At 31.9% G+C, this 26,298-nt stretch overlaps 3 protein-coding genes across 3 annotated transcripts in view; 1 reads left to right on the top strand and 2 right to left on the bottom strand.

The window, feature by feature from the left end:
* Positions 1 to 11: 11 nt before the first annotated feature.
* LOC132740926 (alpha-tocopherol transfer protein-like) lies at positions 12 to 9,800 on the bottom strand. Its single transcript, XM_060728990.1, has 8 exons — positions 9,646 to 9,800; positions 4,685 to 4,834; positions 4,058 to 4,217; positions 3,202 to 3,263; positions 2,605 to 2,810; positions 2,054 to 2,164; positions 1,378 to 1,501; positions 12 to 254 (listed from the first exon to the last, which is right to left on the bottom strand). Exons 5-8 carry the CDS (start codon positions 2,653 to 2,655, stop codon positions 109 to 111), a joined length of 432 nt encoding a protein of 143 aa, XP_060584973.1. The 5' UTR covers positions 2,656 to 2,810; positions 3,202 to 3,263; positions 4,058 to 4,217; positions 4,685 to 4,834; positions 9,646 to 9,800; the 3' UTR covers positions 12 to 108.
* Positions 9,801 to 16,200: 6,400 nt separating this feature from the next.
* LOC132740929 (transmembrane protein 242-like) lies at positions 16,201 to 24,833 on the bottom strand. Its single transcript, XM_060728992.1, has 4 exons — positions 24,679 to 24,833; positions 21,168 to 21,262; positions 18,968 to 19,102; positions 16,201 to 17,632 (listed from the first exon to the last, which is right to left on the bottom strand). The coding sequence occupies exons 1-4, from the start codon at positions 24,782 to 24,784 to the stop codon at positions 17,474 to 17,476; spliced, it is 495 nt and encodes a 164-aa protein (XP_060584975.1). The 5' UTR covers positions 24,785 to 24,833; the 3' UTR covers positions 16,201 to 17,473.
* A 146-nt stretch (positions 24,834 to 24,979) lies between these two features.
* The window catches only part of LOC132740927 (palmitoyltransferase ZDHHC9-like), a gene marked incomplete at its 3' end in the record, with an annotated part of 30,593 nt that continues 29,274 nt past the window's right edge, over positions 24,980 to 26,298 (top strand). Inside the window, 1 exon segment of the mRNA XM_060728991.1 lies at positions 24,980 to 25,351. Within this exon segment, the coding sequence (XP_060584974.1) occupies positions 25,140 to 25,351 (212 nt within the window).

Here is a 26,298-nt window from a genome sequence, read left to right on the forward strand (position 1 = left end):
TCTAAATTACTATTGTTTTTGTTTTGTATTTACTCTTCAAAATTTGCTGGTATAAATTCATTTGGTCACATCCTATTTCTGTGTACGTAATTTAACAATCAGAATGTTTTAATCGATGTTAAGTTTTCTAAAAGAAGCATCCATGGTTGTTGTATCCTGTTTTCTTATCTTGACATCAACACCATATTTGTCACCACTCACATCCATTATATAATCCCTGAATTTCTTTTCATTCATGCTGGTAATCATTTCGTCTAAAAGTACAAAACAGATCACACTACTTTAAGTAAATTTGGAATTTTGGAAGGATAATGTTCTTTTACCAAATACATGTGGGATAATGATCATCAAAATTACTGTATGTACAGAGTTCAATATAGATATAAAACAAATACTTTATACATGTATATTATCATGGTTCTCACCAAAATCCTAAATAATGAAATCAAGTCATATGTCTTTATGTATGTAACTTAGGTGTTCAAATATAACTAACATATAAACAAGAGCACCGCTAGGCGGAGCATTATATGCCCGAAAGTGCTTTTTTTTTTAGTAAGGATGAAGCATTTGTAAGACATGGGAATTCGCTGTTCATCCTATAAAATTTTACAGCTGTAGGTTGATTAATACTTAAGTTATTAAAAATGACCTTAACCTTTGACCCCAAAATCAATAGGGGTCTTCTATCTTATATGGACAATCATCCTAAGAAGTTTGAATATTGTGGGCCAATTGGAACTTGAATTATGCTCTAGAAACTGTTTTCAGTATTAAGGTAAAAGTGACTTTGACCTTTGACCTTGTGACCCCAAAATCAATAGGGGTCTTCTACCTAATATGGACAATCATCCTATGAAGTTTGAACATTGTGGGCCAATTGGAACTTAAGTTATGCTCCGGAAACTGTTTTCAGTACCAAGGTAATAGTGACCTTGACCTTTGACCTTGTGACCCCAAAATCAATAGGGGTCTTCTACCCAATATGGACAATCATCCTATGAAGTTTGAACATTGTGGGTCCAATGGAACTTAAGTTATGCTTTCAGTTGTAAGGTCATAGTGACCTTGACCTTTGACCTTGTGACCCCAAAATCAATAGGGGTCTTCTACCTAATATGGACAATCATCCTATGAAGTTTGAACATTGTGGGCCAAATGGAACTTAATTATGCTCCGGAAACCAAATTGCTAACGGACGGACGTACGGACGGACGGACAGACAGACGGACGCCAGGGGGTATAACATAATATGCCCTTTCGGGCATATAATAATAACATAATAAATTATAAAATTGCCTATTTAACAATGAAATGAACATCAAAAATCGTTTTTTTTTTCGTCGTACAACAATATCATGTGTCACTAACACATACCAATAATTTGACTAGTTGTTCCGGCACATTTACCAGAGTATTCGTCCGGCAAGTATTCCCTAGGAAGAACTTCTTGTCCTATTTCTTCGTATATCTTTACCATGCTACGCCCATGTAAAACTTGCTGCGAAAATATCACATGTGCAATTACATCTATTTGTGTGCGTTTTGTGTATACTTTATACTTTTATATGTATGTACATATAAGGATGGTTAGTTATAAAGAATTTGACATGTAACATGACCAAGCTTAAACAATTATATAACAACTAAGATTATTATAATAATTATTTATACACGGTTGTACAACATGTCAAGTCTATATAACAAATTTATAATACTTAATAAATTTAAAGCGGCTGTTGGTATAGATGATTAAGCATCAAGATAATAAAATAGCATAGAATCAACAAACATTCAACATTGTAATCTTATCTAGCTTGTCTGATTCATATATAAGAAAATATTTATTTCGTCGGTGAGTTTAACACACTTATAAATACATAATGTACATTATAATGTACATTATAAAAATTAATTTGTAAAAAAAAAAACAACAAAACCCTCAGAATGTTTTATCGACATCAGTCTAGGCAAGGACTATGATCTCATGACACTGAAATGTTTTTTTGTCTTGGCAGAGTTGTTTAAATCAGGACCGAAAATATATACATACCCTGCTTCTAATTTTTGGTGTCAAGAAAGGGCCAACCACTGCCATCATCGCATCAAAGAACGCAGGCTCTTTATATTCATTAATGCTCTTGATTCGCATCGGTAAAGCTTTCTGAAATATCGATTAAAAATGTATTCATAGGGGCGTTGATGGTAATTTGCACTAACCAGTACCGTCTATGAATAGACTCAATCAAACCGAACCTACATTTTTTTTAATCCTGTCGTTTTGGGCATTCAATTTACAACTCAGCCGGTAAAACACAATATGAAAATTAAGTTTTGTATATCTAGACTAAAAGATATTTCTTGAATCAATAACGTGTATAGATTCTAACAAATTAACTACTAATAAATACGCATTATTCTTAAAAAAGCATAATGATTGATAGGGTTATTCGATGATGTTATCTTGTGTAATCTAAATCTAGAACAAAATGTATCATTAAAAATCAAATCAGTTTTACATCTCATCCACATAATTGAAACAAAAATGAAATCATAAGTAAGATGAACAACATCTATAAAATAGCCAAGTAAAGCTATAAATACCTGGAAGTATTTGAACATAACGCTTGACATTTTTGGTGTGACTACATTCATGAAAAGGTTCAAGGTAATATCAGAGTGGTCATCAAAAGTCGCAATGCCATTTACTTGAACGTTTTCATCAAATGCAATCCAATCAAAAACAAGACACCAGGCTTTGTAGAGGTTATCAAGTCCCCATTTCTTGCACTGCTCAACATCTATTTTACCTACAAAGATATACAATACAAATCTCGGATGGTATTAGAATATATCACTGTTATGTTTTGTCACCGTAGTGCAGTAGTGGTCATATCATTTTAAAGTAATGGTACAAACGCAGTATCTTAAGCTGCAAAGACTTCTTTAGAAGTGAAATATTGCTCACAACAGTTTAAACACACAAGTATTTAATATAATGATTCTACGAATGTAAAAACTCTATGAAAGGGGATGTTCCTCGAGAACACAAACATTTTTTTAATTGCTACTTCATGATTAGATGATGGAATGTACAGCATATCTCCCCTCTCATATTTCCCCAGTAAAAGCTCAAGAAGTTTAAATTCCTATTACTAAAAGCATTTGAATCTATGATCCAAAATGACATCATGCCCTTACCCAATCGAAATATAAGCACTCGTCTGCCATGTTTGTCAAGTTTCTTCGGACTAAAGCAAAACCTGCAAAACAAAGAGCCATAAAGTGCATGTCACGTGATGTGATTTAAATCGACAAGCTAATGAAAATAGTGAATTTGAAAATATAATATTAATGTATTTCATTATTACAATGGAGCTTTTATAGTGAAAGTTACATTTGTATATTTATATACCTTCTTTATATATATACCTTCTTTAACAAACGAAAATGGTTTGTTTTAACATATATATTTTTACAAATTCAATACAATATCATGTTATAGTAGTACTTAAGTGGGTTGAACTGAAAGCTAGAAGCGTATTGTAGTTCTTTCCACTGAAATAGTAATTGCTCAGCATTGACAATTTACCAGCAATAATTCATAAAGAAACGTTGGTAAATTACAAACGATAATAATATGTACTGAAATTTTGAATGGAGTCGATTGTTCCGCCGATATTCTGAAATATCCTTTTTGATTTATTTATGTTTTAAATTATACTTTTGCAGCGTACAATTTAGAGTTGCAATTCAGTGATATACATGTAATTTCTTGTAAGTTTCACAAGACGCATATGGTGTGTTGAATAACAATCCTGTTACTTTGGTGACAGATTTCATAACTAAATTCCCCATAAATCTATATCCATGGCCATGGTTTCTAACTCGCATATGTTGTTAACCAAATGGATTTTTTCATATTTAGATATTAGACTCATAAAGTCAAGAACAAAAGTTATTTCAAACAACATTGACTTTCATGATACCCTGAATAATTACAAGCGGCATAGATAAATAATTTTACTGTTAGAATTGAAATGTTTCTAAATATTACCCTAATTTCAAAATAGCTTGAAGAGTTGGATCAGCTGGGTCAATATTTCTGAAGTATTCTGGAGCGTTTGTCCTCAATGTCCAATAGTTCTCTAAATTCTGTCTCGCACCAAGTTGACTGAACTTTCTTGTCCGCAAAAATCGTAGCAGGAAACTGAAATCTTTGAAGAGTTGGAAATTTTAACTAGAGAGGGTGTGTAGCCTTAATTAATTAACACAATATGTAAGAATAAGGAATAGATTACCAGACTCTTGCAATGAGAATTTACAAAAAAATGTCCATTATGCAGCAAACATCACAAGTATACATGTACATCATTATTTCATTGTCGCTCAAAATCAACTGTACGTGTACAAGATTTATTCTATGTTTCCTGTTTTTTGTTGATTTTCTTTTAATATGCGACATGAAAATGCCAAGCAGTTCGTTTAGCTAAATACAGAAAATTGTATAATAAACGCAGTCATATAAAGGCTTATAACTCCGAATCAAATCATCACCTTGACGATTTAGTTAGAATACTTTTCTTCTGAAACTTATTAATAATCTTATAAAGTATATTTTATTAATTACATGTTCATTCATAACATCATTCAAAACCTTTACTAATTATCGCAAAGCAGTTACCTGTAGGCGATTTTAGCCAGTCGGTTTCAAGAACCTATTTTCTCAGTGTCTGTACAGCTATAGCTCGATCCTTATCATTTAGTTCGTGAAGCTCTTCTTTTGCTTTCCTTTGACTATCCTCATTAAGTTGGCTAACAAAATCTTCATCACCTCCAATAAAATTTTAATTCATTTATTCAAAAAGAAGTGGGGCATAATTTAATTTAGGGAAAATAAATAATGAAAGACAGAATAACATGACTTTATGTCAATATGAAATTGTGTCTATATTTTAAGTCTTTGCAAAAAAGGACACAAAAAAGTGGCTGCATTTCTAACCAGAGTGTTTGCTTTTTTTCGGACGAAGTCCGTTTTATCAATTTGACTTCCTGTCAAATTAACAGGGAAGGACTGAATATGAGAAGAATTTTCCCTGGTCATTAACCGAAGTCGGTGAATCTCATCGGTCAATCTTAAATGAAATGTAAAGGACAGTTCTAACCATTCTAAATTAATATGTAAAGGATAGTTCTTACCATTCTAAAATAAAATTTTAAGGACAACTCTAAGATAAAATGTAAGGGATAGTCCTAAAATAAAATGTACAGGAATTAGTATAGTTCATTAACTTTTAGATTAATTTGTAAATGATTACCAAATTTACAAAGTCAAACGTAGAACAAGGAAAAGGGACACCTTAAATAGAAGTTGTCCTACTTTGAAAAAAAATCAGCAATATCAATATGCTATAATTTAATGTCAATGTTTACAAAATGGGTATTTTCTTACCTACAATAATTGATTATTATGTCATTATCATGCAAGCATTGGTAACATTTCTTTTTGTATTGAAAACTAAGAAATAATATAATTTTGCATGTTAACCTGTTTTACTTAGGCCGAGTATCTTTTTTAAAGATACTTCTTGTTTAATGATGTTGAAATTTGTTGACCAATCTAGCTTACATGAAATAATTTAAATAGGTTTAAACAACATCCCCTCCCTTGATATAATTTCCCTACTCGTAGAAAACCTAATGCTCGTTTTACAACAAAAACTGTAGATTTCAAATACCTGAATAGTAAATAGTAATCTTTGACGTTTTTGTTTCAGCTAACAAATGAGTTTGAGCAAAACATATATATCATAAAAGTACAAACGGGTTGATAATACTAAATATTTCATTATTTAAAAAAATGTAATTTTAAAGAAAATAATTAACTATATCCTGTACGAAATTTTGGCACGGATTCTGGGCGGAATTGGCACGGAATTGACACGGAATCAGTGATTTCGTGGGGCGACCCAGGGACGGAAACGCAAATTCCATGTCATTCCGTCTCACAAGAAAAATATTTTGTTACTTTTCTGGGCGGAAAACTAGAAAAAAATTCCGGCTGGAATTTTATTTGGAGCAGAATTTATACTTAAACATTTTCATCGTGGACAGAATTTTTCAACTTTTGAAATTTTCTTGGGAAGGAATGGTCCACTATGGGCGGAATTCTATACTTAAACATTTTCTGTGAACAGAATTTCACATCACATATAAGATGTCTAAATCATAATTGTACTCTTGTTTTGTATTTGCGGACATTGAAATTTTACTAACTGTACTTATTATTTGTGTTGAAGCATGATACTTGAACAATAATTACAGGTGTATTTTTTAAAATAAATAGGTTTATTTTTTTTTTAGACTTAAAATAGGCCTTATTTTTAGATATTATGGCAAAATGTATATTATTTGTCAGACTAATTAAGCAAACATTTTGTACTGAAAAACAACTGTTAATTATAAATCTAGTGTAGAACTTGAAAACATTCACCTCCAAAATGCTTAAGTTTATAATATAAAGCGTTTTTTTCAAACAGCTGTGTATATGACATGTACTTATTATGAATTTATGACATCATCTGAAAGCAACATTGAAATAAGAATGCGGTTTAAATTTGAATTACTGTAGAAATATAGGACAGCCACAGGACAAGATAGTGTGCTTGCCATTTTTAAATTCTAAGAATTCTTAATAAAAAATAACAAAAACAGTGCATGAAATAATCTCATATATGAATGCCCTTATAAATCTATATAAAATTGATCAACCAATATGCCCAATAATTGCTTTTATTTAGGTAAATAGTTTATACTACAATTAATATATACACAGAGAGTTTACACTACACAGATCAGAGCTCTGATAAAACTCCACTGTGACCAGCAGTTTCCCACGGATCTATGCATGACTAATTTACTCAACTGGTCATTCCAACAGGATCGGACTATTCCATTGAATTATTTTGGAGAGATAAACATTATAAATATATAAGCAGAATTTGTCTGGACATTGCAATTTCTTTTGTACAAAAATTGTAATGATTTTTAAATTCTAATCTATATATTTATTTTGTTACTTGAATATATGTTTTACATTCAATAAATGAAAGTTAAGATGATGAGTAAATAACCCTGTTTTACATAATGATTGACCTGTCCATGCAGTGTATTACAGTTGTGGAATTTTGATTCTAAGATATCTGGGTCAGCAAAAAAGAGTGCAAATTACTGAGGATGTACTTTGATATTTTAACAATTTTGGAGATATAGTTTTGTTCATGATCTCAAAGTGTTTTAGAATTTGTATGATAAATAGTGTTTCTTGATAACATGGGACAAGGAGATGTACAACATAATCAGTAATTATATAGCCTTAAAGTTACATAATAATAATAATTTAATGCAGAAAACAGTTTTATATCAAACTATCACTGGTAGCAAACTAAAATTTGTAGGCAAGGTTTCAATGTTGTTTTTATTATTTTCAACTTCATACATTTTGTTTTCTTTATAATTGTTTTAAATCTTTAATACATTGTATAATTTGTAAGATATAAATTATTCAATGATTGTATTTAATGAATGGTGTATATTATTGTATAATAAAAGCATGTAGTACTGATCTTTTCATTTCCTGGAAATTAAACAAATTAAATCAATTTTTGATTAAATAGAATAAATCGGTACAAAATTCAGAAGTTTTGTACAGTTGAACAGGGGGTTTCCCCATTTTTTCATTTAAATTTTTCCAATTTTTTATTATTATTTACATGTACGTGTTGTGTTCCAATGGAACAATCTAAATTACATTTTTACCAACTCATATTTTCAGACTGGGAGTTAAGTGCCTGACTGTGAGATACAAGGTGTTTCAATAAAGATGTGCCAGTATTAATCCCTGAAAAGGTTATATTTTTAAAAATCTCAATACTTTTTTACTATTCAACATCTTCCTTGAAAAAATACATTAAACCCAGTAATAAATAGTGTCACAAATAAAAGCAGTTAATTTATTCTTATACAGAGCAATTCTTAAACACTTGTGCACTGAAATAAAATCACTGTGTAAGCTTTAATTAGTATTTTTGAATATGCAAAAGCCACAGTTAATATTTAATACTGTTGGAAACATAAAATTTGAATGTTATCAAAAAATATAAAAATATAACTGCATATAATTATGCAATAAAACATAAATCAATTACAACATTTTCTTTTTAATTTATTATGAATTTTATTATTAAAGGTGAGCGTCAACCACAAGAAGTTCTAGGAACACAGGCAGTGGACTTAAAACAGACATCAATTAAAGAAATAGTTATTTAAATAATCAGAAACATTGAAAACAAATTTATGATTCAAAACACTCGGCAGCAAAATAATTGCATAAAACAAAGTGGTTGGATTTCTAGGGGAAAAACCAGTATCTACCCAAAACCTCAGCTGGAAAAAAACTGTTTGTGATTTTGTGAATGTAGGGTATTCTTTTCTGTATTTTGGACTTAAGGATAATGTTATTAAATTTTATGAAAGAAAATTTAATGTGAATACATTATTGATAATTTTATCCCAAAAATGTGATCATGTTAAACTCATAAAAATTCCGCCCCCAGAATTTTCCGCCCAGAATCTTTTTTGACAATTCCGCTCCGAAATTCCGCCCAAGATTCCTCTTCGTAATTCCGCCCCCCAAGATTCCCGCTTTTAAAATTCCGCCCCAAGATTCCGCTCCAACTCATTTGCATATTTCGTCCCAATTCCGCCCAGAATCCGTCCCGTTTCCGCCTGGAATCCGGCCGGAAATCCGTGCCAAAAAGCAAATGGTTTAACACTTGTATATTTGGGGGAGAATTTTAATTTCTAGGCGGAATATGCCATTGAATTCCGCCCCATTTCCGTGCAGAAAATTTCGTACAGGATGTCAATGATCAGCTGTTGTGATAAGAGAATTTTAAAATGTGAATACAATGTACATTACATTTTAGTAATTCACAAACCGGATACAATATATAGCAATTATCAGAGTAATAATTTTTAAAAGATATTTCAGTCATCCGTTGATATATATTATAAATGACTTTATTGAAATAACCACACACCTCGATTGCTACTTGATTTTTAACATGGTTTAAAATTTGTATGAAAATCGTTTTCTTTTGTTTGTTTCTTTTCTTTTCATATCACCATTAAAAGTCATATAAAACCTTTATTAAATAATACTTTATTGAAAATCACTTTAAAATCAATGTGCGTACCGTCAGATGACGGTTTTTAATATATATAATATGCGATATATAAATAGGATGAGCTTGACAAGAAGTTTACCTTACTTATATATCATCCAGAATATGATATTATGTAATGTAGCCTTAAGCTTGTAATACACACACACACACACACATATACATATATATATATATATATATATATATATATATATATATTATAATATATATATATATATATATATATATATATATATATATATATATATATATATATATATATATATATATTATATATATTATAAAGTAATAAATATTTGTTAAATGTGTAAATCTCGAACGAATATCCATGATATTTAAATTGTATAAACGGATTATATATCATGCAATTGATAAATAGAAAAAAAGTACATCATACCAGTTTCGCAAGCCATTTTGTATAACAACTTCTGTATTACTTTTTATCCTGTTGTGTTGTAAAATACATATACATGTACAATGAATATTAACTAAGAAACAAAAACACTAATTCGTCAGAGCAGATTTGTTCCGGATCAATGGCAAATGCGTCGTGGAGCTAAAAGGAAAAGATAAAATCACGTAACTTTCCATACATGAGTAGTTGCAACAAGGCCCCAGGCAACATGTTGTAGCAATGGGAAAACATTTAATTCTCATATTTTCCAATCAATATTTATCTTTTTTTATATTCCTAGATGGAACTGTTTTAATGGCTTTTTATATAACATGTGTCATGTTTTTTTTTTATTTTCACTCCTTTTTGTATACAGTCACTGTTGAACTGTTGAATATTGTTTAGCTGTAAAGTCAGTGCTGTTCGTAAAAATACACTGAACATTGGTGCTGCAAGTAGTGTTTGTTTCATTATTAGACACATGGCAATAATTTCTGATAAAGGCAAATTTAGTAGCGTGCAATAGTCGATAGTTGGTGATCGTCGGCTTCAAAAGTAACAATTACCGTATGTCTATCCGTACAAAATTGAAATAATGCTGAAGAGAGGACAGTGACTGTAGTATTCTTTAGCAATTAAGTTTGAAACTTACCAGGGAACTGTCTTAGTCACTTAGCATCTCCCCCCCCCCCCCCGCAGTAATTATATATGATGTTTTCTACTAGTCTCGTATGCAACTGTTCATTCGTATAATGTTTAACACAGTAGTTCAGTTTTCATACAAACAAGCTGTTTTTGAAACACAATTGACGTGTTTGAGTTTAAAGAAATATTCTAGGGAATTCCATGCTATTTGATAAAGCGAATGATTTTTATTTCCTGGTAACTAACTAAATATTCTTGAAAATAAAATAAGACAGAAATTTTAACAAAATGAGTTCAATACTCTTAACAGTAACTTTGGTATAGTATCTAACAACTAAACAAATTAGCAAATAAACTTGAAAACTGTCCAATTATGTTCTGCCTTCTCCATTTGTGAACCCCGTAACTTTTGACATATATAAAGATAATGAAAAGACTGATACGTTAAATGATTGAACAACTTTACAACCATTTTAAAACATTATTTGGTGGGGAAAGCTCGAATGAAAATCAAAATTTTTTATGAAAAATTACTTTATGAATATCTAGATGCAGAAATTAAAGATAATTAACGAGTTATGAGCGTTCTCAAAATAATGATAAATCTCCAGTCTACGATAAATTAATGTGACAATTTAAAAGCAGCTTAATATTTTCTTGCATAGCAGACTGGCGTTTCCGTGAGTTTTACCCATGCCGGAAATTTCATCTGGCATGGGGGTGCCAGATGAGTCGCGTGCCAAACAACAACGTCATTTTAGCGCACTTTATAAATGAACCGCGTTAAAATGACGTCGTTTTAGAAGGGAAATATGTGCTTAGTATGACGTCATTTCGCCGTTGTTATTTAAGTTATAAGTTCATACGCTATTGTAAGAAAACAAACTCCTCACAGTGATTACCTCCCTTGGCAGAATTGTAATCACTGCCTTCAAAGACGTCACATGACGTAACGTCGAAATTCAAATGTAAATATCGACCGTTACAAAGAAAATCTAACGTTATTTTTCTCTTTCTGTTTTATTTTTAACTTTTAGTGCCTACGTTCGATATAGTTTATCAAAAAATTATCGAAAGTATACAAAATAACGAAAATAAATTCAAAAGCTAAAAAATATAAAATATCAAAATATCGTCTCGGTAGAAAATAATCTCATATTTTTTAAAATTATTTCTGAATATTCATATTATTTATTTATTTATTCATAAACATTGTTACATAAATGAGAGAAAACTTATCTGATAGATAAAAGCAGTAGATAAAACAATTTTTGAAAAAATATAGTAGAGCTCTATATCAGAAATTCTGATATATTGGGACCTTGGTGGCAGAGATCTACGCCGAAGAATTAAGGGGAGATCACTGCGTGGAGATTGGTAAGAAAATAGTTAAGGATGAAATGACTTTAATTTCCATGAAGATATATCATATTGATGTAAACTATTTAAAATATGAAATAATATGGCAGAATATGCAAGAAAAAATATCTAACATATGTTTGTGGTTCGGACCGGAATATCCGTCCCTCGGGAACCCGCCCATGGGCGGGTCCCCTCGGGACGGATATTCCGGTCCGAACCGCAACGCCTGTCATATGTTGCGGTTCGGACCGGAATATCCGTCCCGAGGGGACCCGCCCATTGGGCGGTAACGAGGCTTGCCGAGTTACCGCCCATGGGCGGGTTCCCGAGGGACGGATATTCCGGTCTGAACCGCAAACATATGTTAGATATTTTTTCTTGCATATTCTGTCATATTATTTCATATCTAAAATGGTTTACATCAATATGATATATGTTCATGGAAATTAAAGTCATTTCATCCATAACTATTTTCTTACAATAGCGTATGAACTTACAACTTAAATAACAACGGCGAAATGACGTCACCCTAAGCACATATTTCCCTTCTAAAACGACGTCATTTAAACGCGGTTCATTCATAAAGTGCGCTAAAATGACGTTGTTGTTTGGCACGCGACTCATCTGGCACCCCCCATGCCAGATGAAATTTCTGGCATGGGTAAAACTCACGGAAACGCCAGTCTGCTATGCAAGAAATTACCGTCAGCACAAACACAATGGAATGAACAATTTGATATCTGTGTCTGTATTTTTATTTTTTTTTCACACAGTTATATCAAACGTTCTAAATTCTGGTAATTAATTATATTGTATTTTTAAATGATTGTGAAAAATGCTTCAGGTCGTTTTTATGGCAAAAGCTTATTTCACACGATTTTTGTCAAGCAATAAAATCAATGTACTCGAATGCCAAATCATGTATAAGGCATAGAGTATATTCTGACTATCTTATCCTCACATGCTTGGCCAACACGGGAATATCCGAGCTCATCTCTGATGATGTTCTTCGTCAAGGATCTTTGAGACAGTATTAACATAGACTAAGAAAGTATTTTACAATTAACGAACTTTTTCTCATTTCATTTGCATGCGACCTCACCTGCAAATCTACGAAATCTTTACAGGCAATGTTAACGGATATTGACATAGGGTTTGATAATAAATACGTTTAAAACAAAAGCATTAATTTTGTTTTGTTTTAAAAAGCAGGTATACTGAACATAGTTTTTATATTTACAGGACGGACACCAAATGTACTTGTAGATTCATTCAAATACCTTTGAACAACTTTCTTTTAACCCTTTCCCCCATGAACATATATTGTGAAAAATGGCCATTTTCACTGAAAAGTATCCTCTTACAAGTTCAATCTGCTATGAAACTATGAAAAATGCTTTAATACTAATCAAACTTGGCACAAATGTTGACTGGACCATTGCCTTTGTAACGACATGCTCAGTCTTAAATTTCCTGTTACCATGGCAACGAGGGGACATCTCAAAATTGCCAAAAATCACTATTTTGCCTTGATTTTTTCCATCAAAATTTATTTCAAAGTGCTGCAACTTCTCAAGGGATTGAGATAGAGTCAAAGGCTTTTCAGTGTTGGTTACACGTTACCTTATGATCGACCTGGGGTCATTTTAAGCCTCTCATAAGTCCAAAATTTTCTTGGCGATGAGGGGCACTCCGCCCCCCTTCAAACCCCCCAAACAGAAGGGGGCACATCCCCCTTCTGGCAACCCCCTGATGTATCTTTTGGATGAAGGGCGGCGTCGAAAAAGTGCTCACTTTTTTAAGCAACATTTCTCAAACGAAAACATGTGTTTGGGGCCCAAATAGGACATGTTTTCACTATTTCAGGCTTAGAAAGGGGGGGGGGGGGGGTCGAAAATGCGTTGTTTCGCGTATATATGAGGTAAAGGGTTAAAACTCAAAACAGAATCGCTCAAGGTGATTGATCTCATTTTAAAAACGTTCTTTTTTAAATACAGAACTACTGATTTGATATAAGGGGAATGCATGACGCTAAATATATAGAATAAGAACATATTCATTTTTTGCGGAGATTATTTGGAGTTAAAGATTCCACAAAATTGCAGCTATTTTTATGGCGAGTTTGGTCGTTATCCGCTACATATTACTATAAAAGTTAACATGGTGAGATACTCGTCAAAATACTTAAACTAATACATCCATTGTTAGGCAAGATAGTTTACTTCATGACTCAAACTGTCAGTCTGTAGTCATTGCTAAATGAGGGTCCATTCGCCCGCAAGAACATAAAAAGCAGATTTCACTGTCGTGAAAGGAATTTTGAAGCACAAAGTCCTGATAATTTACCTCAATGCTATTTCCACGTATTATTAACCAGATAATACTTTTATACTGAATTTAGAGTTAAAAGTAGGTCGCTGTCTGGCAGCCAATGAGAACTTTAATGTAAAGTAACCTTACACAACATGGTAAGAAGGTAGCCCTGAAAAGGGCTTCTATGTCAGCAAAGGGCCTGCCTTTCATATCGTCACTCTCAAGTCAGACACACATGTTGGTCGAACGTATAATGGAAAATGTGTCTTTATATTAAAAAAGCTTTGAAGTCTTGACTTTATATATTTGGGTATTTAGGACTACATGCAAATGACTCATTCCCATAGGCCATCTTACCCCATTCGGGAGAGCCCCCTGACTTGCTCACATATTGAGCTAGAGGTTGAGCTATATAATGACTAATATAAATTCTCAATCTTCTCAAGGACAGTCTTCCATTGGCACAGCCTACGCCCCCCTCCCCCTGCCACCCTTACATTGCCCACACTTAAAGCAGCATGCCTCCAGATGAGCGAAAATAGTTCAATAAATCAAACTTGTGAAAAATGTACTAATATTTCAGGAAAAGTAGAAATTCTAGTAATAATTTACATGTTTTGAGCGATTAATTGTGAATTTTTCATTAACTTTGTAACTATAGTTCTACTGTGTTACTATAGTTCTACTGTGTTACTAAATAAGGGCATTTCTTGCATATTTTGACCTCTTTTTGTAATTAATGTGGGTTGTAAGTGCCAGTTATAATGTGTAAATTGCTTCCTTTTGATTACTATCTAATATTATAAATTTAATTTAATTTTCAAAATTTTCATGAAACTAGAAATGTGTCATCATGCCACGGATGCCCCCGCATGCAGCCAAAATTTCAGATGGTGCATTAATTATTTTTTTCATTTTAAGTTCAAAGCCCTCAAAACTTTTCAATGTTAACACTAACCATTTTCATACAATGTTCAAGGCACTGAAATTATTCAGTCTTAACCTTTTAAAAATAGCATATTGCATATTTGTAGCCAAAATAATGGCTAAAAGTATGAGTGCTGAAACTGAAAGTTCAAAATTTTTCCAACATTCCGGAAAGATAAGTTTGTCTATAATCATTGAACCACAACCAAATTCAAACTTAAACTGCTTATTCCTTAGATGTATCTATATTATTTTCAAAAAGAAAGGGACATAACTCTGCCAAAAAATCATCAAACCATGACCAAATTCCAACTTGACCTGCCCATTCCTTTGACATATCCATATGTCAAAATTAAGTTGAATATGTAACACTGTTGGGTAAATAATGAACAGAAACTGTAAATTTCATATTATTTTCAAAGTGAAAGGGGCATTATTCTGCCAAAAATCATTGAACCATGACCAAATTCGAACTTGGCCTGGGCATTCCAAAAACATATCCATATGTCAAATTTGAGTTGAATGTGTTGTACCATTGGGGAGACAATAAACGGAAACTGAAAATTTCATATTATTTTCAAAGTAAAAGGGGCATAACTCTGCCAAAAATCACCGAACCATGACCAAATTTGATCTTGACCTGTATTTTCTCATGACATATCCATATGTCAAGTTTGAGTTGAATGTGTTGTACCATTGGGGAGATAATGAACGGAAACTGAAAATTTTATATTATTTACAAAGTAAAAGGGGCATAACTCTGCCAAAAATCATCGAACCATGACCAAATTCGAACTTGACCTGTATTTTCTCATGACATATCCATATGTCAAGTTTGAGTTGAATGTGTTGTACCGTTGGGGAGATAATGAACGGAAACTGAAATTTCATATTATTTTCAAAGTAAAAGGGGCATAACTCTGCCAAAAATCATCGAACCATGACCAAATTCGAACTTGACCTGTATTTTCTCATGACATATCCATATGTCAAATTTGAGTTGAATGTGTGCAACCGTTCTTAAGATAATGAACGGAAACTGATGATGACGGAATGACAGAATGACGGAAGGACGGAAGGATGGAAGGACGGAAGGACGGAAGGACGGAATGACGGAACAGGGTAACACTATATGCCCCGGCCATTACATGGCGGGGGCATAAAAAATCATAAATCTGGAGGTGGCTGCTTTAACCTGTAATGTGGTTTTTAGTCAAATTGAGCATATTGATTGCAGAACTATGTTTACTTTTAACAAACCAAGACTGTATTTCACTTAAAAATATTTACTTAAAAAAGAACAAACAGTGATGACAATTTTAATTTGTTTATTATTTTTTTCTTTATCACAGATAATTAAACATTAATATATATTTCGTTTTATTTTCAGTAAAAAGTATGAACCTCCAATAACAAGAATATCTGCTACCATTATATGGATATTGCACAATGTAGCTTTGAAACAGCTCAGAACATGGTCTTACTTACTAAGAAATACAACATCTGTCCAAGGACCAATGACTTTTCTCACAGCTTGATGATAAACTGAATATTTTCTAGATACATACATACATCTATATAGATAATCTAAATTAAACGTTATATTAACCTTGGCCATTTGACCCAGAAATAGGTGAGGCAGGCATAACTCATTTGAATACATTTACATATTAGATTTCAATTCACCGTGAAATAAAACTTAAACTAATAATGTCAACAAAGGTCATTGTGCCCTTGGTATTGCTCGTAAGATTCATGAAGGTTCATCAACACACAAAGTTTGAAAGTTCAAGGTCAATGCAGTTTGATTCAGTGGCCAGTTATATGTTTTGAACTTTGATCAAATAAAAATGGGTGTGGCAGGTAGAACTCATAAAGAAGTGTTCACGTATCAAATTTCATAATTGCATAACATACAGGTATGCATTAAGGGGAGAAAAGGCATTTACAGATAAAATCATGTGAGTATGCATCATTATTAAGGGTGCATTTTTCTCTACATTGTGTAATAATAAGATCTGTTTGGTTAAAAACCCTGCACTCAAATAAATATTGTAACATAATGTTTTAAGTAAAAGCCACTAACTATATTAAAATGAAATTTGCAATATCATAAAAAAGTTAAGATATAATTTTAGGACATACTGACTAAGCTAGATAATTCTGAATAATCCAAGAAGTTTTTGTTTGTGAAATTAAGCATAAAACTGTTTCATTGTAAATATAAAACATTTTAAGACATAGTGTGTTTACTAAATATTTTGACTGAGAAAGTTTGAAGTCCATGTTCACAGTTCACTTATTAAACCCCTATGGCATACTGAGCAAGCCTGTAAAACTTTTATCAGCACTGTTTATAGACTTGAATACCAAACAGCACTCTTCTAGAATCTCACTGCTTTTCTGCAATCATTTGCAATTGCCAAAAAACATGCAGTCTCAAGACAAGACAAGACAAGACAATGCAATCCCTTCATGATGTGACAAATTTCCATGGCAACCATCTCTGATCTTCCACTTTTATAGTTATACACATGGAACTGTATTGCATCTGCACCAAGTTTTATTCAACAATCAGTTATAATCAAGACTGGTCTTTCGCCTCTTTCTTTTTTGCTAACTCAGCTTTTCTGTCTTCACTAATTAAATAATCAGCTAAGTCCCTAAGGTTTTTAAAATCAACTCTTCCCCTTGATTCTTTCTTGGGAAAATATTCTCTCAATTTGGCATGAAACTCGTGAAACTGAAATGAAAAATTAAAAGAATATACATTTAGAAAAGTAAAAAAAGGCAGTAACTTCAAAATTACCAAGAGGAGAGCTCTGTACTTTCTCAAATTAAATTTATCCACATATAAAATTTCAATTTATAAATACCTATTAAATTGTTTTGGTTATGCTGCAGAATAAAGAAAAAAAGAGAAGAAAAGAGGCTTCAAAATTATGCAGGTAAGAGTTAGTTACCTTCCTTGTTCTTATTGTGACATTACAACATAACAAAGTATCAGGCTGATGCCTTTCATTCTTTTTAGAAACACTTAAGTTTAACTACCTTCAAATCTGAGATGGAAAACCATGCACAAAGTCTATGAGTTCATAAAGACCAATAATTCATAATAACTCATGTTAGAATTAAAGGCCCCGGTAAGTGACCTGTAATAATCATGCCTTGGTAAGTGACCTGTAATAATGATGTTGAAGACATGAGGTGTGTAAAGTTTCTAGTGAATACTTGTGATTATGAGAAAAGATTCATCACTGTTCAAGCTATGGGTCATGAAATATCACCTATCAATAATCAAAAACAAATGTGCTTAGTTTCAAAATACTCCAAAGTGTTTTGTCAATTTTTAAAACAATGAATATTCCGCTGTTCAAGTTATGGTCTTACAAAATCACCTAAGTATGGCTCAAGGCGGTTGCAAAGTTTAATTGAATTCCCTTAACGCTAAATGAACATGGATGCATAACCTTAACCAAGTGTCTGTTAATGTCAATGTGAATGGGATTGCCCTTATATCTAATAACACTATTGTTATTCAAACTAATTGAAAGAAGTATTATATCTTAATCTAATCCTTACTGCATGATTCCCAATTGTCTCCATCAGTGACTTTACACACTTTCATAAAAAACATATACTGTGTCAATATCTGACAACACAAGTATTATCATTTTAATTTATGTGAAGTATTAAACAATTCAGCCTTCAGAAAAATACTTAAATCTTTTGAAATGATATGTAATAAGCATATTTTTTGTATCTGAACATCCAGGAAAGCAAAGTATGGTCAAAATATTAACTCAAGTCTTCCCACATCATTTATCACAAATATAAGTCCCCCTTAACATCTGTTATTTTATTATGTTTTACACTGATGAAGGCATAATGCTGAAACATATGCAATAAATAATTACTGAATGTTCGTGTTTGTGTGGCTTGTCTGTTTATTTTAAACATACACACAATAGACATCCTCTTGATTCCCTTCATTTATTGCCACCAGATAGCCCACATTATACAAAATGCCATAAAGGATTAATTAAGCCACTTTAATAGGTGTGTACTATGTACTTACATTATTAACACCCATCAGCTTAAAGACACCAACAATCATGAGACCAAATGATGAGACAGACAATACTGTTGCCACTGCTAGAGCTTTAGTTGCTAACACCGTTCCTTCCTCTGGTGATATCCCATCAGCATTCACCTGTCAGAAATATATAATGAAAACAATGCAACTATAACTCCTTTAACAACATGCTTTTATGAGTTTTTGTAGCCTATTTTTTAAGGCAGTAGAAATATGGTGAAAAATACTGCAAAATCACTTTAAATCAGTCATAAAATGAACATAACATGGAAGTTATTACTTTTATCTTGAATCTTTTTACTTTTTAAAAAAATCTCAGCTCTTTTAAGTTGAGTTTGTTTTTCTTGAACTATTTTGAGTCACCTCCTTGTATCATAATCTGCACTCAGTGCACATTTTAAAGCTGCACACCTCCAGATGAACTAAAATATTTTGAAGTATTTTTCACCATATTTCAACTGTGCTACTAAAGCAGTAAGGGCAATTTTTGCATATTTTGAGCTCTTTTTGGTAATTTACAAGACTAGTGTTGTTTGCAATGTGAAAATTGTTCTCTTTACTCACTTCACAATATTTTATTTTTTAATTTTCATAAAAATTAGCATGAATCTGGAGGCATGCTGCTAAATCTGGAGGTGTCCTGCTTTAATATTTCCTTAAAATTGATGACTGATTTTGTCCAAGTTGAAAGATCTTAAGTTGCAAGTTAATTTAAAATATTTAGTGTGGCAATAGTTAAAAGTACCATTTGCCTTTGTCTATATTGCTTGATAATTTATGTAGAGAAGCTTGCAGTTATTTGTACATTAATTATTGCACAGAATTCATATCAATCACCATGGTAACAACCCATCATGGTACATTATGTACGTACTGAAACCAGCATAATCAAACATTATTTTTCGAAGTTAGTTTAGTTTATACAAAATGTATTTTAGTATGATTATGTTTGATGCTATAAACTTATTGAAACACTCTCAAATCCATTCCTAGAAGTTAAAGCTTTTTTATTATTCACATTTGGAATTGTAGTTTATAGCTCATTTTTCGTCTTAAGTGGTTTAATACATTATAAAATTACATGTGTAATTGTATATTGTAATAAAAGTAGGATACATTATGCAAAGTGTTTTGATATTCTTTCTCTGTTTTATCATAGGCAAAAAACTTTTCCACTGTGGTCACAATATGAAAACCCAAGAAAAAAATGGACCAGTGTATGAGCATATGGATATGACTTTTATGCCCCCACACTTTGGAGGGGGGGGCATTTAGATTTGCTTTTGTCTGTCCGTCAGTGCCTATGTGCATTCCAAAAAGAGTTCTAAAAGAGTTTGAGCTAGACTCAACAAACTTTACAGGAGTGTTGATCATTTCAAGTTGTGCACCTATGGTTTAATTTAGTTTTGTCAGAGTTATTGCACTTGACTAAGTAAAAATTTGCAATTTTCAATTTGTGTCATGCACAGCCCAAAAAGTTTTTGACATAGAGTCATGAAACTTTACAGGAAAGTTGCTCAGCATATGAAGTTGTGCACCTGGGGTTTTGCTTGTGGATTTATTCATTATTTGTAGAGTTATTGCCCTAGATTTAGTTAAAATTTGAAATTTCAACTTGTTTCACGAGTGGCCCAAAAAGTATTTGAACTAGGGGTCATGAAACTTAACTGAAATGTTGGTCAGCATGTGTTGTTTTGCACTTAGGGTTGATTATGCATTTATTCAGTATTTGTTGAGTTATTGCCCTTGACTTAGTAAAATTCGCAATTTACACTTTGTGTCTAAAGTTATGAAACTTTACAAAATTGTTGGTCAGCATGTATAGTTGTGCCCCTAAAGGTGGGGAGGGTTGGTTGCAGTCCTCACTTAGGGGTAGGGGAGTCATGTAAAATTTCCTTTGTCTGTCCCTCTGTAAAACTGTCCTGCTGTAAGTCAGTGTGGGGGCATCTGTGTCCTATGGACAACTTTCATTTTGTTATCACAATATGTAAACCCAAAGAAAAATGTAACTAATCAATGACCATGTTCTATTTTTTTCTCCGACAGACAATACAGTAATTTGAGTGTGAGTAACTAACACTTGCACTCCAGATAACACACTGAGGATAAACTATGATACAATGTGTGTATATTTATTAAATTACAATTAATTGTACAATAATGAATAAAAGAAATAAACTACCTTCTTAAATAAATTTGGTTCTCTTCTCCTGGCATTATACAATGACAATCCAAAACCAAACAAGACTGACAGACCAGCTGCACTAAACATCAGTGCTGCAAAAATAATATTTTATTTTTATTTATAATTTTTACAGTGCTGCAAAAATAATATTTTATTAATGATTATAATTTTTGCTAGGCCATCCTTAAAAAAATGTTTGTTTGCAGTAACCCGGCCCAGAATTTTCAAGGTGGGTAGGTAGGACGATTATCTTTTTTTTTTCTGTTTTTTTTTTTATTGAACTGTTCTCCCAAATAAGCATGGAATTTCAAAATGCTGGACAATATATGCTTTTATAATCTGGTAACAATTAATAAATTGATAACTGAATTCTAATTTAATAAGACCTACATTTTATTTCTTCTATTAACCTTTACAAGAACGAAAACAAAGCACAAGGCATAATTTTCTGATTCAAAAAAAAAAATTTATTCAGACCATGAAAAAAAATTTTGAGTAGGGGCAAATTTTGTGAGTCGGTCGCGTTACTGCAAACAAACATTTTTTTAAGGATGGCCCTAACTATCAACAGATTATAGTCAATTATAGCTTGCAAGCAAACACACGATCAAATATAAAATCTCAATGAATCATTAATTTAAATAATCAATTTATAAGTCCTGTTTCGACAACCTCAAAGATTTTATAACAAACTTGATAGATTAAAAGTTTTTTACCTTTAATTAGGTACCTAAAAAGAGTTTCATATATCTAAAGTTGGGGACATGTCAAGTCAGTTTTTACATAATAAAACTACCTTATATATAAATATTTAGACAAAAAGAAAAAGAATTTAAAAAAAAATAGCTGTGTTTCAACTGTATTGTAAGTGAAAACATGATAGTATGAACAAACAAATTTATACATTCCTTTATTGGGGCCAGATAAATCCTTCTGACATTCCTGGGTAAAGGATCTATAGAGCAGAACACAATATTGTCTATTATTTGACATTCAGGTGTGACATTGACCTTAACCAGACACATGGATGGCATGGATTCTGAACAATGTCTTGATGAGGTGAACATTTTGAGCCAAGGTTGAAGAGACTATCATTCAATGGATGTGATTTTTAGAGTGGGCATAAAGTTGTCTGACATTAGTTCTGAAGACATGTTTATTTTTTTAAACACTACTAAACATTAAACATAATGCAATAAAATCTAGGGTTTATTTAGAATAATACAAGGCAACAAAAAGTATTTCTGGGTACCATTAAGCAGTTTTTTTAGTATCTGGGTACATCGGGTATACTTCTGAGGGGTGGGCCTTATAAAACAAGTAGTATTCTGGACAACAATAACCCCAACAGTCATATTGAGGTGAACATATCAGTCAATCCTTCAAGGGGTAACCATAAAGGATTTTAAAAAATGGAAGGATCATGCAGGACTGTGATTCCAGTATAGCCCCTGTTGTGTAATACGATATGCTCTCTCATTCTCTCTAGTCACATGGGTTTGATTCAGTGCATACTTGTCTCTTTGATATCCGTTTAATATCTAAAATTGACATGTAAACATATGCTTTTGTAGTTAGAATAAAATTTTTAAATACATGTATTCAATGGTGTTCTGATGATAACTGACCATATGAGTATAGCACCCCCTCCCCCTACATTTATGTGGTGGGGGTATATGAAAAAGGACTCCCAAGGTCCTAGACTAGGCTAAGACCAGGCTCCCTTATAAATTGAAATTTCATGATGCATTTACTGGCATGCTAGCACTTCCTGTACAGAAGTAGTACCCGTATTTTTTGTTTAAACGCTTGATTTTTACTTGCATTCTTTAAAAATTGATATCAAATCAAGCAGAAGTATGCACAAGACAAAATATAAAGCAATGTGATGAAAACGTGTTAAATTATCAGAATTTTTACCTTTATTACTATATTAAATCATTTTCTGGCTTTAATGAGTAAAATGTCATGCATTACAAGCATGTAATTGTATGGGAATGCGTTGGAACAACGGTAATAGATACCAGTGATTAGTCTACGCTCTTTTTCTTGAATTACATCTATTTATGTACCTCTGGGAAAATGGTCTCTTCAACAATTATAAATGAAAAATATGTCTGACATTGTATAATTATAATGGAGTTATATTCTATTTACGTGAACTACTTCTCTTCATACAAAATAATGGATAATTTCAGTACCCTATATCAGGCCTCATAACTAAGGGTTATTCTATTTTAGAGCATAATGGAATTTCCAAAATTTGTGTTACGAGCCGAATGTTGATATGTAACATTCAATTATTTGTAGTCCAATAGATTAGACGTTACAGGCTTGTTATAGTTTTATGTTGGTCAATCCTGACGTCTAATAGTTATTGCTCAAAAACGCGTAGCATTTTGAAAATTTAAAAAAATGTCTGTTGACTTGCCTTTCAAGCTTTATTCAAGAGCTTATCTTCTGTTCTTTCAAATGCATGGTCTATCATTAACAAAAACTTTCAAACAATGTACTTATCAATTAAAAATAAAATATACATATCAGTCTATTTCGCTCATCGGCCATACTGGTTAAGTAAAGCGTTTTACAGATTGATTCCAATTTTTTGAACGGAAAAATATATTCGAACACACTGACGGTGCATGGGCAATTATTTCGTTGAAAAAATGTTCCGTTAGAAACTTCTGGACTCATTTAAACGCTTGCATTTGAATTAGCCAATCAGATTTCGCGCACTGTATGGCGGCCATTTGTATATTGGCTGTACAAGGAATTTAATTAAATGAGAGGATTTAATCATGACTTTTCGGATGTGACAGTTCAATTATTTTGTAAAAAGGTATTTATTTTTTAGTTTTGTTCATAATGGGTCAAAATTAATGTGAATACACGCTGTTTTCATTGTTTAAATTCATTAGATCTAAATCGATGTCTAATGTCAATTTTTTTGCTACACGATTTTGCAAAGATCTGTTAAGACCTAACGTAACATGGAAAATGAAAAATGTAAAATATCAGATTAATGAATGATAAATATGAAATAGGTTACGTATAGGTCTTATAATTAGGACTAAATTATTTGGTGAGCGTAATAAAAAATAATTATTAAGTAACTGCGATTTTTGTACTTGAACTGCTCTGTTATGCCAGTATACAATTATACTATATAACTTTAGGCCTACAGTAGGCCTTTTAAAAACAAATTATCTTTTGAAAAAAAAAAAAAAAAAAAAAAAAAAAAAAAAAAAGAGACACATTTAAAAAAAAATTCTCAAATCTTAACAAATGAGGGTACATGTAGCTTGATTTAATTAAGTATTCCTACATTCCAATGGGCCTTTGTTGTTAAAATACAAGTTATCTGAATCTTAGCACAATCTTTTAGACCTTTTCATCAGTTCGTAGTGTTTCAAGCACTTTGATAATTTTCATTCAGCAATTCAATGCAGGTTGCCTGACTATAACGCCATTGACATGTAATAAAACTGCTATAAATCTATGAAGCTACCATTTCTCCTATTTGCGCTAAGGTCAGCTTGTTTTTCATCAGAACCATTTGACATGTTTGTCAGTGTTTCTGTTTTCAGCTCTCCTTTTTCCATGGGGGCTGCCATTTTGTTTACATGGTCAAGGTCATATGAAATGTAAACAGTTCTTATCTTATATTTATTTAATAAGTTACTTATAATCTTTTTCAACAATTTATTTACGTAAAACAGAAACATTGAATAGTATATCAATGTGTTTTTTACAATTTTATTGAAAAATAAGTCCGTTTACGGAAGTAAATATGCGCATGCGCATTAATTATGTGAATGGCAACAAATAATAAATTTCAGAAAAAAAGAAATTTATTTGTTTAAAGAGTGGTTAGTTATAGATATGACTTGAAAGCTAGTAAAATATTGTATAATTTCACATATATAATATTCTAAAGAAACAGTCTGTTATCCGGTGTGTAAATTTGGAATGAAAAAAGACAAATGTTACCAACCAGTGTCTTCAGACTCCCCATCTAAAGTGGAGGGGAAGATGGGCAAAAAAGTGAGAAAGTGGGAAGTGTTTCCTGGTAAAAATAAATTTTGCTGTAATGGAAGGATCATGATGGCACGTCAGAATGGAATCTTCTATTTCACTTGTACATTGATAATTGCAACATGTGGACTTTTCTTTGGATTTGAGTGAGTATTTTGTGTATTTTCAATTTGATAGATTTTGATCTATCTCATGAACTTTCAGTATATAGATCTATATTTATTTAATTTTGTTGACAACTTAAGATATTTAACATGGACTTTAAAAGTACAAGGATTTAACGAAATTAATATTAATAATAATAAATAATAATAATATGAAAGTAAATATTATTATAATTAATCAACAGTCTGTAAATTAATCATTAATGTACCATCCATAATTTTATAGATTTTATTATTTGGAAGATCCATAGTTGACATCCTTATTTTGAGGTATTTTTTCATGTTGGATATATATTTCATTTATAGTAAATGAAGATAGATAGTCTATGAAAAAGGGCACATGCTACGTATGATGTACAGTACAGCTCGCGCGGAATGTACTTTTTTCCTTTTCCCTCCGCGGAACTTGGGAGGAAAATCGCCGAGAAACTCCATAAAACTCCGCAATTTTCGGAGGTGTCGCGGAGACAGAAATTCGCCGAAAGCGTCGGTATTTTACTTAAAAAACGGTGTATTTCAGTCCTCCGCGATTCTCCGTGACTTTCTTTCAATTGGTGCAAATAAAATTCATAAAAATGATCAAAATAAAAGAAATTGTTTCTTGTAAATGTATGTTGTGGATCTACTTTCGATTTCAGCAAGGATATTATCTGTTACCTGGCCGGTATTCCGGACCATTGCACACGTGTTTATATTTATACCTATGACATAATAATAGAGATGAGCGTATATTATATCATATGCATATGTATATTATTTAAACTTGATGAATGCAGACTTGTTCATAATTTTATGAGACACCTATTATGCGTTGTCTTTCAACGAATTTATTTCAAAACAATTCATGTTAACAGAAGATCTAAACTTTTGTAAAAGTGATTGTTTGTTGTTGTTCTTGTAGTAACTGTGTACGGGTTTTAATGTTAGGC

This window comes from Ruditapes philippinarum, unplaced genomic scaffold (assembly GCF_026571515.1).
Source record: "Ruditapes philippinarum isolate M1 unplaced genomic scaffold, ASM2657151v2 ctg5478_1_1_1_1, whole genome shotgun sequence".
In the NCBI taxonomy this organism is placed as follows: Eukaryota; Metazoa; Mollusca; class Bivalvia; order Venerida; family Veneridae; genus Ruditapes; species Ruditapes philippinarum.

What these genes read in the sequence shown, in the direction of transcription:
- LOC132740926 (XM_060728990.1), bottom strand. Translation starts at nt 2,655, where the DNA reads ATGAATGTAGTCACACCAAAAATGTCAAGCGTTATGTTCAAATACTTC. An exon ending in TTATGTTCAAATACTTCCAG is followed by an intron (nt 2,165 to 2,604) that starts GTATTTATAGCT and finishes TCGATATTTCAG; the next exon opens with AAAGCTTTACCGATGCGAAT. An exon ending in AACAACTAGTCAAATTATTG is followed by an intron (nt 255 to 1,377) that starts GTATGTGTTAGT and finishes TTGTACTTTTAG; the next exon opens with ACGAAATGATTACCAGCATG.
- LOC132740929 (XM_060728992.1), bottom strand. Translation starts at nt 24,784, where the DNA reads ATGGCAGCCCCCATGGAAAAAGGAGAGCTGAAAACAGAAACACTGACA. An exon ending in TAGCGCAAATAGGAGAAATG is followed by an intron (nt 21,263 to 24,678) that starts GTAGCTTCATAG and finishes TTATTTTTGCAG; the next exon opens with CACTGATGTTTAGTGCAGCT. An exon ending in AACCAAATTTATTTAAGAAG is followed by an intron (nt 19,103 to 21,167) that starts GTAGTTTATTTC and finishes TATTTCTGACAG; the next exon opens with GTGAATGCTGATGGGATATC.